General features: G+C 52.0%; 5 protein-coding genes across 5 annotated transcripts; 2 read left to right on the top strand and 3 right to left on the bottom strand.

Moving 5' to 3' along the window:
* Positions 1-405: 405 nt before the first annotated feature.
* On the bottom strand, positions 406-1173 carry P170DRAFT_428392 (uncharacterized protein; the record flags this gene model as incomplete). Its single annotated transcript, XM_024847837.1, has 1 exon — positions 406-1173. The coding sequence occupies one exon, from the start codon at positions 1171-1173 to the stop codon at positions 406-408; it is 768 nt and encodes a 255-aa protein (XP_024702478.1).
* An 843-nt stretch (positions 1174-2016) lies between these two features.
* P170DRAFT_438878 (putative penicillin-binding protein) lies at positions 2017-3929 on the bottom strand. Its single transcript, XM_024849707.1, has 2 exons — positions 3769-3929; positions 2017-3712 (listed from the first exon to the last, which is right to left on the bottom strand). The coding sequence occupies exons 1-2, from the start codon at positions 3913-3915 to the stop codon at positions 2249-2251; spliced, it is 1611 nt and encodes a 536-aa protein (XP_024702477.1). The 5' UTR covers positions 3916-3929; the 3' UTR covers positions 2017-2248.
* A 1342-nt stretch (positions 3930-5271) lies between these two features.
* P170DRAFT_511816 (uncharacterized protein) lies at positions 5272-5700 on the bottom strand (the record flags this gene model as incomplete). The annotated part of the gene is made up of 2 exons (XM_024854928.1): positions 5272-5375; positions 5430-5700. The coding sequence occupies 2 exons, from the start codon at positions 5698-5700 to the stop codon at positions 5272-5274; spliced, it is 375 nt and encodes a 124-aa protein (XP_024702476.1).
* A 217-nt stretch (positions 5701-5917) lies between these two features.
* On the top strand, positions 5918-6665 carry P170DRAFT_438877 (uncharacterized protein). Its single transcript, XM_024849706.1, has 2 exons — positions 5918-6293; positions 6353-6665. Exons 1-2 carry the CDS (start codon positions 6237-6239, stop codon positions 6473-6475), a joined length of 180 nt encoding a protein of 59 aa, XP_024702475.1. The 5' UTR covers positions 5918-6236; the 3' UTR covers positions 6476-6665.
* A 359-nt stretch (positions 6666-7024) lies between these two features.
* P170DRAFT_511815 (cystathionine gamma-synthase) lies at positions 7025-8840 on the top strand (the record flags this gene model as incomplete). The annotated part of the gene is made up of 3 exons (XM_024854927.1): positions 7025-7216; positions 7273-8195; positions 8258-8840. The coding sequence occupies 3 exons, from the start codon at positions 7025-7027 to the stop codon at positions 8838-8840; spliced, it is 1698 nt and encodes a 565-aa protein (XP_024702474.1).
* Between the last annotated feature and the right edge of the window lie 3719 nt (positions 8841-12559).

Raw genomic sequence — 12559 nt, 5'->3', positions numbered from 1 at the left:
CTTCATCTGGCACCGAGGCTGACGGCATACTACAATCATAAGCAGGCTGTTCCATATAGAGTACGTAGTGAAATTAATGATAGTCTCGAAGACTGAGAAATAAATATATAGATTCAACCCCCCTCCCATTCTGAATCAAGGTAAAAACCACAAAGTTAGTAGACAATACATGAACAGCGGAGGAAAACGGGCTATTCAAGCAACTACACTCAAGCCGTTAGTGCAGAGTGCAGTGCAAGACACCAAGACGTAACCCCTCGCCATGCTTGCCGGTTTACAATGGATGCCAGGCGCAGAGGGATGTTTAGTTCCTGTGGCCTCCCTTCTTTTCAGTGTTACCATTGTTGCCGGGCTGAGTACCTAGGTTGGCTGGGTCGCATCGCCACCCTTGCTGGTGGTAGCCGGCTAAGCACCAGTCTCGGCCTTGTTGGGATCGTATTCCCAGCCAGTCGCGAGGGGACGGTTCTTGTCGGGTTGGTACTCCTGGTTGGCTACCTTTCCCTTCGTGGAGATAGGTTCCTTGGGGACCTCGGTGGCCTTGGTCGGATCAATCTGGTAGACGTTGTTGACTTTGCTGTTCTTCAAGAGAGCGGGCCACTCAAAGTCCCACCAGAAGTTGGTCTGGGAGGCTTTATACGGATACACCTCCGTCCAATCCGTGCCCTCTGGTGTAAAGAAGTAGGCATCGCCTTCGCAGCTCTCAGCCACGGCCTGGGAGACAAGTCCGTTGGCGATCCACCGAGATGTGATCTTGTCACCGGCGGTCTTGTCATTCTTCATGTTCGGAGGCGTGGACACCATCGCGGGCATGCTCAATCGGTAGCTAAACAAGGAGGGAGCAGCATCCATGTAGGTGACAGGGTCTTTCTTCTTCGACCCGGGGCTAAGGGAGCCCTTTTCCGCGGGCCCATATTTCCTGTACCAGTTACGAGCAGTGTCTTCGCCCTCTGCGCCGTTCAGGCGGAAGTAGAACAGACAGGTCTTGCCGCTAACGAGGTTCATCTCCTTGATCTTGTCGACGTAGAACGAGACCGAGATTACTTCTTTTTCCGTTGGGGTAGGGGCACGCACGGCGATCTCGGTGGTGACTGGCACCGCGGAGGTGACGCGCAGCAGCAGGAGAAGAGTGGCCAGAAGGGCCGCTACCGGGGAAATAGCAATGGCGCTTCGCATGTTGATCGGATTCGTCCGCCAGGATAGGTAATTAGCTTTAGAGAATGAGGCGTCGTAAGGAGTGACGATCTATACTAGTATAGAATCTATAAAGAATGACTGAATTAGACGGAATCTGAAGTAAAAGAACGAAAGACTGTGAAGTGAATGTAGAATGAGTGATACGAGACTGTAGCTACACGGCAATCATTTTTATTCTTAGTCTTATGCCTTTGATCCGGGCGGCATGAATGGGCTAATTGTCAGTGAGGAAGTCCTACCTTGCTCCCTTGCCTACTTGGCTGACTTCAATAATTACTTGAATTAACCATTTGAACAACTCACTTGAATGATCGCTTCAATAAATTGCTCGAATGAATCATTCCAAGTGATCGCTCGAATTGACGTCTCGAATTGACGTCTCGAATTGATCGCTCGAATCGCTCGAATTGCTTGAATGGATTATAAATACAATTTAGTGATTTTTTATATCGTAGTAGTAATTACTAATAAAGGTTGACTAACTATAGGTAGGTAAGTTTGATCCAACGTTGTCTAGTGATGTATATAGTAGGTTGGATAGCAGAATTCTTATAAAAACCGCAGGAGTCTTCCTGACTTGGTATTGTAAGCCATTATTCAATTTAGGTAAATATATAAGTTATTTCTTTAAGCGATTTATTCACGCAGTTCATTATATAGAGTAGGTATGGAGTATACAAATGATCTAGCTGCCGGCAGAATACCAGCGGGAACATGATATTTTTGGGCCTGCCCTAGTATGGAAGAGGCACGATCTCCAACAGAATTATCGTTGAACGCCTAGTGCTACAGCCCTATCCACTTGTGCGGGGGCTGCTAGATCTGCAGGTTATTGAACTAGGAATGAATATGAGCCCAAGGCGGCCGTCGCCTCCTGGCCGCGAGACAGGAGCTAAAACAACTAACGAATGCGCGCGGAGAGCTTTCTAAGCGAACCGGGCTGGTCATCCTAGAAATCAAGTACATGTAGTTACATACGTAGTTGACCATCACCCGCACACCCACTTCTCGACAAGCCCTCCAGCCCAGAAAGACACAGCCTGACCCGTTCAACTCAGAAGTCGATGGGATGAAGGGGGTCAATCACGCCACGAGGCATCCCTGCCAAGTATTTCTTCCTCCGACTGCCCCGTTCGTCCTCCTTTACCATCCAGATCTTCTCGTCGCCCAGAGTCGGTTCCCACGCGATGCCAACCATAGACGGCGTGCCGTCCGGTCCTAGGCGGAATTCCGCGGGGAGCACGGTTTTCGCGCCGACGATCTGCACGGTCACGAGGAAAAAGTCCCCGCTGACCGGCGAGAACGTTAGCGTGCACGGGGTGGTGGAGTCCGGGCGGCTTGCATGGAGGACACCCTTCTCCTCGTCCCAGAGAATCGATAATCGGCGGTACGCGGGATGGCAATAGTGTCCTATGTAGAGGGCCAGAGGGAGGGACGGGGGCCGAGCGGGTGATGGGATAGAAGGGTAGAATGTTTCCAAGGCGTTATCGAGAGCAGCCTCCATCTGGGCTTCCAGATCTTCGTAGTATGCATTCCAGTCGAATCTCTTCGTCGATGGGAGACCCAGTTTATTATCGATCAGGTGGTACACCAACGCGGTCCCTGCATAATTAGAGGAATAGGTAGTGTTGGCCATCGTGATAACGGCAAAGTCCAGCGACGGGATCAGGGCAATCTCCGCCCCGAACCCGTCGATTCCGCCGTCGTGCCACACAATTTCCACCCCATTGTAGACGTCGGTGTACCAAGCCAGTGCGTAGGCCGAGGGCTTAGACCAGGGCTTCTGATACGGCACCAGCGTCCTTGGGGTGAAGATGCTCGAGTACCCAGCCGGGGAGTAAAAGCGCGAGTTCTGCCGGAGCGATGTAGCGGCCCATTTGGCGTAATCATTGACATTGCTGATAATAGCTCCAGCGCCGGATACCTCCGGCTTATTCTTCCACGGCACCTTCTGAAACCCGGGATTGTCCGCATCGTCGTTATAGCAGTAACCCTGTGCAAGCTCGGCCCCGGAGTCCTGTGCGTCCTGCAGAGAAAGAAAGCTCATGTTCATCCCAAGAGGGTCCCAAATCCTCTGACGGAAGACGTTGCCCAGCCAATCACCGGTGAGAGACTCGATGAGGTGCGACGCGACGATGAACATCACATTACAGTACTGAAAGGTAGTCCGGGGCGGCGCGCTGCGTGGTAGGTAGCGCAAGCTCCTCACGATATCCTGCAGTGTCGCCGGGTGTCCGTCGTAATCTCCCCCGTACGCGAATTCATGGCGAGGCATGCCCGTCCGATGGGAGAGGATGTCCTCAACGGTGATGTTATCGGTGTCCCACTCGTTACTCAGAACGAAATCATCGCGGATCAACTGATTCACAGGGGTACCCCATTGCACCTGAGGATAGCTTTCGTCATCTTCTACCAGCATTGCCAGAGTGGCTGCAGTGAATGCCTTGGTCGTGCTTCCGGCGTAAAACAACGTGTCTGGGGTGACCGGGGTATCGGGAAGCTGAGCATAGCCATATCCCTAAGAAAGGAGTGGTCAGTCCATCATATACTTGATACCATTGACAAGGACCATACTTCGGCCCAGGTGTTGCCCCCATCGACTACTGCAATAGCCATTCCGGGAATCTTCCATCTTTCCATCGTCACTTCCACCACCGCCTTGAAATCGTCATCCAGAAGACGTTGGGAGCCGTTTGTGTTCGCGTCTTTTGTTTTCGACATATTTGACGAGTCTGTTGGTTGGTAAACGTGCACCGAGCTACTGAGAACGTCTGGATTCTCAAACTTGTCATTATACTCGACCTGGGGCCACGATGTTGCCATCTTATCAATTTGCGAGCCCGTCCATTTCGTTCAACCCATGTTGCATCCAACGGTCATCGATATTGCGGATGCAATGCCATGATTCATCGGCTGCCCAAAGACCATCCATGTTCAGACGGCGTGAATCATGGACAAAGGGAGAATACATCGTCGAGTGTTGGTGAACCCTGGATGGAGGCCGCCGGCGGAGTAAGTTGGTTGCTTGCGGAGGTGACCCAATCGGGGAGCACGGGTCACTGGACCACGCTAGACCTAAAGGCGCACTAGCGGCAGTTGCATCGCGCGAGTTTGACGATGCTTCACCTTCTTGATGATGCCTGGACTTATCATCACCCCAAAGGATACAATGTGGACCGGCCGTGGCGTCAGGACCCGACTTTGCCATTGGAGTCATCAGCTAGCGTCATCACCCCCGTATCATGCCGCGATCACGAGCGTGGTGGCACGGCAATTTGGAATATATTTGCTCCCTTTCGGCCTCTACCAGCTCATCTTCTCGCCGAAAACCCGGGTCATTAGCATGAGCGGTGATAGGGCCTGTGGCGCACATTCCCCGTATGTTCAAGAAAAGCAGGAATGTCACGTCTTGTTGAGAGAAGAATAAAAAGTCCAGGTCACCACATTCCACTCGGCGTTCGGACCTGGTGTCGACGTTTCTCCACTCAGCTAGGAATGGGACGGAACAATAATTCACGACCGAGTTCCAGGTGACATTGATAGTTTCGCCATCATACGAGGACCCGATTCAGTTGCTGGCCTCACGTTAGTGTGCTCGTCCGCTGGAAATCCTACCCGGAAGGTAGGCAAGAAAGTGAACTGAGCGAGTGGAGCTCCTGGCATCTGGATGGCATCTCTCCTGATATCATGACGACATGGCTTGTTCTAGAGCTGACAGCTGATGGAGAGGTCTACAACAAGCAGCTCGGTGGCCTTTGGTCGGTGGTATTCCATCCCGCGAGATCCAGAAAGTTGACCTTTTAACCGGCCATGGCCACGCTCGATCGTGCACGGCTCTACGCCAACACCAACACGCTCGGAGAGCAATACAGGTAGAATGAATGGAGCATCAGGGTTTAGGGCACAAATTGGCGATCACTCCAACGATCCGAGATAATCTATCCGATTCGGGTTTTAAAGTTTCGACTCTGTAGTCCGAATCGATTTAGATGTTGAATATGCATACATAGGAATACGTTACACGCGGCCCGTACCAGTTGAGGTCATGGTGGGCGGGAGAAAAGAGCGATTCAGGTTTCACAGTCCGAACCTGCATTGAGACTCGTCTAGATGGGCGGCCATATCGGGGCCTAGGTCAAAATGACCCATGTGAGCGCTACCAAGTCTCAGGAACCTCCCTACTAACACATGTGATTGGTCATAAGGAGGCGATTAGCGGGCAAGGAAGGCCATACTGAGACCATTTCGACCCACTCGGATCTGCACTAACACAGAGTCGATCACGTAACCACTTGACGAGCTCACCGTCGTGAATAGGGGTTCGATACTAAAGTACTGCGCGATTTGTGAGACGCAAGGCGACGTTCGACCACGAACATCGGGTTCTCCCCCATCATTCCATACGGCTAGTTCCGGCAGCAGGAAAGCCTCCGAGGACCCAACGGTGGGCAGAGCATAGTGTTGCGCGGCGAGCAACTCCACAGCGCTGTGATGATCGACAACCATGCCTGCTTATCCCTTGAAAGCCCGCCAGGTATAGAGAAACCTCCGTATGTGTGGGTAAGGATGTCTTACTCCGTGACCGAAGGGTGCCCTGTACCGGGCATGGTTTTGAGTGCTTTACATTTTAGGTAGGATCACTGACTCAGTGTGGATGAGCGTGGAAGATCGAGCCCCACAACTCAGCAGATATCCTCCGGTAGGACGGGAAAGGCCGACCTGTCTAATTCTGAGGTGGCGCAATGCCACTTTTCAACCCGTCGTGCAATGAGACGCGCCGTGCATCTGGTAAGAAGCTTCGTGTTTGAAGAAAGCTGTGCGGACATACGTTGTCTGCCGCCAGCGATGTAGATAGGAAGCCACAGGAATTTTTGGAGCTGATTTGGTTCTCGGGGGTTACATCGCCGTCGGGCTGTACATAGTGCGGAGTAGTGGTCTTTCCATCCCTGGAGTGTTCGATTGACTCGAGTTTGCCGCAAGGAGGCCAGGCAGTTTGACGTACTCCGAGCGATCAGGCGGTCAAATCTACACTCATCCACTCTATGACTCGTCTCATGTGGTGGAGCGGAAGCTCACTGAGGTTGCTTCTATCAAAGCCGGTACAGTATTTCACTAATTCTGCCGGGAAAATCGCTTGTCAGCTCACATTGGACTGTAGAACCCTATAAGCTCCACCCTAGCCAAGACATGTTCACACAAATACCAGATTACGGTAGGACATGCAGGTCACTTCGCAATGGATCGACATACTTGGATCATCAAGTGGGTAGGATCAACCTGAAGCCTATATCGTTAACTCCTCAGCACCAAGGACAGAGAGATAATAGCTAGTCTGTCTCGGAGATTTCATTCCAAACTGCTTCCGAGTAAGGGTTGGAAGGTCTTCCGAACAAGGCCGGTTTGCATTGTGCACGATATCTCTCACCTTGGCCGTGGTGTAGTCATGGGCATAGCATGATATCTATCGCAAGGAGACTGACTGGTATGCACGCTTTTCTTTTTATTTTTTTTTCCCGAACCCAAGAATTGTTTTCTTTGTTTAGGTCCGACATGTCTCCTAGATATGCGCCCCACTCCTCCTTGCCTGTCACCTATTGCCTCCTGGAAGGCCAGGGATAATCGCCGGTCGGAACTATTGCCGAGGTGCAGAATATCGGAGCTCATTTTTGGTCTATCAGATTCCTTGGTTCTACAGAGTCCTCTCCAAGTGGAAGCCCTGCATTCAAAGTCAGCAGCATCACACCAACCAGCGCAGGATGAGAGCGAAAGAGGAGGTCAAGGTACTCTCGCGCTTGTTGCAAAGTGAATGAGAGGTACTATCCTGTCGAAAATGTCAGCGTCGTCGAAACTGACCGTCCAAGCTCTCCAGCTGGGGGATCCATATCCCGGTCGTCAACACACCCTGTTGTCTCAGATACCAACATGGGCGGATATGGTCAATTTTGGTCAGGGGAAACCGCAGCACCTGGCGGCTGTCACCCACGGCTATCCCAGATCCATCCTCCATCCGGATGTTTGCCACGTAAGAGTCTTTTGCCATATGAGGCCTGTGAAACAAGGACTAAGATAGGACCGCAGCTCGGCTCCCGGATAAAAGCCAAGCTTCACAAGGGAGATGAAGATCATTTAGTCTTATTGTTCTCCAATCCGAGACTCGCCCTTTCATGTAGGGAATATATGATTCACCTCCTGCGACATGAGAAGGACTCAACAGAAAACGGCGATTCCATCAGGTTGCACTCCATCGACTTCAAACCCTTGTGTCTTGACTATGAGGACGGTCCTTCGAAGCCCTTGCTCCACGCTGTTTTGTTCCGCTCTGAAGCGTCCTTTTTTGCGCGTGCCTTTTGGCAACGCGCTGGACCTGGAATCTCATCCCGACTAGCACAGTACTGTCTCCAGAGCTTCGACAACGCGCGAATTGTGTCCTTCCGTCCCGTTCCTGGAGACATTCCAAGACCAATTCACCATGTCGCGTATGAAACCATCCGCTCCAGGATCGCAGGTCTGCTCGACCGCGCCCCAACGCCCCCGGTTAGATGTAAACAGACTGCCCCTTCCGATGTGTTTCTATACCAATCCGGAATGGCAGCCGTATATCAGGTGCAGCAATTGCTTGTTGCCTGGCGTGGAGGTGAATCAGCCCATGTGGGCTTTCTTTACGAGCCGACACTGAAGGTCCTGGAAACACGGGGCCCCGGGCTCTGGTCTTACAGTCTGGGAACGGAGGCGGATTTGGATCGACTTGCTACCCAGCAAGATCTGCTATCCCAAGAAGGTCGGCCTATACAAGCGATCTGGTGCGAATGTCCAAGCAACCCCCTGCTCAAGACCGTCGATTTCCACCGCTTGCGCCAACTAGCAGACAAATACGATATGGTCTTGATCGTCGACGACAGCATTGGAAGCTTTGCCAACGTCGACATGCTGGGGGTTGCAGATATTGTGATAACCTCGCTGTCTAAAGTATTTAGTGGAAAGGCCGACGTGATGGCCGGAAGGTGGGTCAATCACTTCAATGACAAGTCACCTGGCCTCTGCCAGACTTACTGACAGGAGATAGTGTAATTCTTAACCCCAATTCCCCGCATTGGGCCGAACTTCATGAGCAGATGGCCTCATTCTACCAAAATGACCTATTCATTGACGACGCTATTCGGCTGGAATACAACAGTCGGGATTTCCTTGATCGGGTGGCGCGAATCAACAAGACGACGCTATATCTCATCAAAAGTCTTGCGCCCCTCGTCTCAGATCCCTCCAGTCCAATCACTCGGCTCTTCTATCCCTCTGTCTGTTCGTCCCTCCCGTTCTACGAGCGGCAAATGCGCCCTGACACGGAAGAGTTTCGTCCGGGCTACGGGGGGCTGTTCACCATCGAGTTTGCTACAGTCGCGACCGCTGCTACATTCTTTGACCATCTGCATGTTTATAAAGGCTTTTCCTTTGGAGCGGACGTCAGCATCGCCACCCCATACGTGCAGATGACAATGCAGCAGGGTAAAGATCAGGCAGCAGCATATGGCGTCAAAGAGACCATTATTCGCTTCTCTACCGGGCTGGAGGAGCCGGAAGAGATCCTCGAGCGGATGAACACAGCTCTTCGGGCGGCAGATCAGGCTTGGGTGCGGGAATCGGGCTTTTAATTATCATAATTTAATATTTGGTGCTGTTTTTAGATTGACATACCCAAGTCATGGAGTGTCACGGGCAATAACCTACACGTCAATTGGGCATGTTTGGATCAAAACATGTGAATATTGGAAGAATAAGGATGCAGCACCTAGCAAAGTGGGATTAGCTTTTGACTATTTGAACTTTTAAGTTTCCGGGCGATTTGTTTCTATAGATCTTTAATCAGGCCGATACAGTTGTTTATAAAGGTGACTTTGTTGGTGATCTTCAAAGATATTATACTTCTGGTTCGCGTATATAAATCTATGTGGCGATAACTATAAGTGATTGGGCGTCCGGGCATACCTGATCTTAAGACAAGCTTTTCACGTGTCCATTTATAGAGTTGTATTGACCGTTGCAACTATATATTGTGATCACCGTGTTGTTCGAAATTTAAACTCACTCCTATAGTGAAGAGAACTTTGTCTTCATTAATTCGTGTGTTCTATTCTTATACCGAAGCACAATTCTTTATTGTCCTGGTCTTTGACGTTTACGAGTAGAGACCGGGTGGTAGTGTTGGGTGAAGAGGATGGATTAGCACTGGGCTACAATATACATACGTAGTCCGAGTCAAGCACTGCCTCATACTTCTATTTTAAATAACATTTACGTATACTCTTCCTAGTTCCTACCAAATCGAGAAAATCCAATCGAAGGACCCCTCTCTCCACTGAGTCCTTAGGTACTATTCTGACATATCGTTCGTTTTGCTCCTCCATTCTGGCTCTACGCTATAGAAACGTTTCTCGCTAGTAACTAGTCTTCTTCAGGAACATTTCATCTAGCCTCCTAGCGAAACTCCGACATTCCAACCCCTGTGGTCATGAGTGAAGGGAATTTAGGCCTCAGGCAGCCAAAGCACATGACCGGCTGCTAGCACGGTGGATTTCCGCGGGCCCACCCCGTCTCAGACACGCATCTCACTGTCTTACTCTCCTTCATCAATTCTCCTCGCGTCATCGCTCATTCATGAGTGTGTTAGTATGCCATCCATCCCGCCAATGACTGATCCAATATACGAAGCTCGCGGACGGCCACTCGGTCAACCGGGCTTTCAGCCACTGCCGCCGGGAACCTCTTCGTGCAAGGGCCCTCATGCTTGCCGGATCCTCCTATATCATGTCTGCATCTGGTTCGGATGAATCCAGGGCCATGCAGCCAACCCTGTAAGCCCTCCCGGGAATGCACGCGGCAGCGCTTCCCGAGGTCAAATGGGACCGAAATACTACCTGCTGGAGTCAGCAGGTTGACCGCATACTTGGATTGTGCACCGCAAGGAGGTCGGTGCTCGGGTAGGAGCCCGCCAATCGATCATGGTAAGGCTCTGAATGCCCCACGCAAGGGATCCTGTGGTAGAATACCAAAGCTGGGTGGAGGAATGGTGCCATAGTCCTGCCGGATGAGGATAAAGAGGGACTGCTGCAGTCAACGTTCTTGCACATGCTCGCCCTTGATATAAGAAAGGCGCTGGATTATCCGTCGCTTGCAGCGTGAAAGCCGATACGACGTGAAAGCGATTGAATTTGGACGATCGAGACCGTCCTGTCCATTCGTAAGTGATGCCCCGGAATGGAGGATGGATCGAGACACCCAGGAATGTCTTGCTAATCGTCCACGAAGACAGAATTAGGTGAGACTATTGTATCTATACGAACGGGCTAAACTGTAGGAGTCGTGCACATGGCGATCGAGCATGTCGAAATTAAGCACCAGGTCTCCGGCAGTCACTGCCAGGACCCGGTGGAATTGTCTCTGACTACTCTGCGCACTTGGGTCCTCCACATCGTGCAGTGGTTTGACTCTGACGATGTAAGCATGGAGATAGGCAGCACGGCGCAGGGAGAGACCGCCGCGGTGGATGTGGGAATTCATTTCAAGGGCAGACCGACGGGGTTGCTGGGGAAGATGCAAGAGAAGGATATTCAGGAAACGGTGTATAGGTGCCAAGAAAGCAATCGTGTGCTCGTGGTTTCTGCCCATCTAGCTGGACATGCCAAAGGCAGTACCCTGCTGGTGCTACACTTCACGGATCCCACGGGAGCGCAGCCCAGGCCCCATGAGACTCATGGTAGATATGACTTCGAAGTCCATTGCTGGATTCACCGCGGAAGTATGGACTTGGGAATCTTCTGCCCCGTTGCTGAGTCTGCCCAGAGGTTTGCTCAGCGGCTCGTTGAGCGTGTGAAAGCATCTGCGCGTCAATCGACAATCCTCGGGGGCACTGTAGAACCACAGGAGGATATGGCGACCATTTCCGACGACGATCTTTGCACTATCTGGGGATGGAATCACCACGCGCCAGCCTCGGTCGAAACGTGTGTGCACGATCTGATCAGCAAGCGAGCCAGTGAGAGCCCTAACGCCCCAGCAGTCTGTGCTTGGGATGGCGAGCTGGACTATCAGCAGCTGGATCAGCTTTCCTCACGCCTGGCTCACTACTTGATCGATTTGGGTGCCGACTCGCATCATTTTATCCCGCTGTGTTTTGAAAAGTCCGTCTGGATGATGGTGGCTATTCTCGGCGTTATGAAATCGGGGGCTGTCATCTCTGCTATGGATCCGACGCAGCCCGAGGATCGACTTCGAGTGATCGTACAGCAGCTGCAGCCTACCTGGATCTTGTGCTCTCCAGCACAGCGGGATGTCGCGATACGGCTCGGGGCCCCAAAAGTCATTCCTCTGGATCGCAGCGTCCTGGAGTCAATGCCCCAATTAGAATGCAAGGAACTACCTCCAGTCAGCCCGACCAGCAGACTGTACGTCGTGTTCACCTCTGGTAGCACAGGGACACCGAAAGGCGCCATAATCAATCATGCGAACTTCAGCAGCGCCATTTCCTACCAGCAGGAAGCCTTGGGCATGAACAGTACCGCCCGAGTCCTTGATTTCGCTTCATATGCCTTTGATCTGGCCTGGGGTAACATTATTCATACGTTAGCGGCTGGCGCGTGTCTTTGCATACCCCATGAAGGCGAACGTCGCGAAGACATTGCGGCGGCAATGCGCAGGCTTCATGTGAACCATGTACAGCTGACGCCTAGTGTCGCCCGACTGATTGACCCCAAGGACGTTCCATTGCTGCGATTGATCCTGTTGATCGGAGAGCCAATGACCCAGGCAGATGTGGCTCAGTGGACGCCGCACTGCAGATTGATCAATTCCTACGGCCCCGCCGAATGCACCGTGGCTGTTACCTTCCAGGACATCCCCAACGATAGACCTTGGGATGGCAGCATGGGCAAAGGTGTCGCTTGCAATACGTGGGTGGTTGACATTGACGGAACAAGATTGCTTCCGCTGGGCGGCACCGGAGAGCTCTGGCTGGAAAGCCCACTTGTCGGACAGGGATACCTGGGAGACCCCGAAAAAACCGCTGCTTCATACGTGGATGACCCGCCGTGGTTGATGGGCGGAGGACCGGGCTGTCCGGGACGACGAGGCCGTCTGTATAAGACTGGAGATCTCGTGAAGTATAATCCGGATGGCCGCTTGGTTTACGTTGCTAGAAAGGATGCACAGGTCAAAGTTCGGGGCCAGCGAGTGGAGCTGGGCGAGGTGGAATATCACTTGAAGGACGCTCTATCCGATCCTACGATACCGGCAGTGGCTGAAGTTATCACTCCCCGGGGTAGCAAGAGTGCGATATTAGTCGCGTTTTTAGCACTCGGTCTGGTAGCAACACAGG

Source organism: Aspergillus steynii (genome assembly GCF_002849105.1).
Source record: "Aspergillus steynii IBT 23096 chromosome Unknown P170scaffold_6, whole genome shotgun sequence".
Lineage (NCBI taxonomy): Eukaryota > Fungi > Ascomycota > Eurotiomycetes > Eurotiales > Aspergillaceae > Aspergillus > Aspergillus steynii.
Note: the sequence above shows the minus strand (reverse complement) of the source record. Positions and strands in the feature narration are given on the sequence as shown.

Coding starts and splice junctions, on each gene's coding strand:
- P170DRAFT_438878 (XM_024849707.1), bottom strand. CDS start 3,915: ATGTCGAAAACAAAAGACGCGAACACAAACGGCTCCCAACGTCTTCTG. Junction 3,713..3,768: donor GGGGCAACACCTGGGCCGAA/GTATGGTCCTTG, acceptor CTCCTTTCTTAG/GGATATGGCTATGCTCAGCT.
- P170DRAFT_438877 (XM_024849706.1), top strand. CDS start 6,237: ATGACTCGTCTCATGTGGTGGAGCGGAAGCTCACTGAGGTTGCTTCTA. Junction 6,294..6,352: donor GGTTGCTTCTATCAAAGCCG/GTACAGTATTTC, acceptor ATTGGACTGTAG/AACCCTATAAGCTCCACCCT.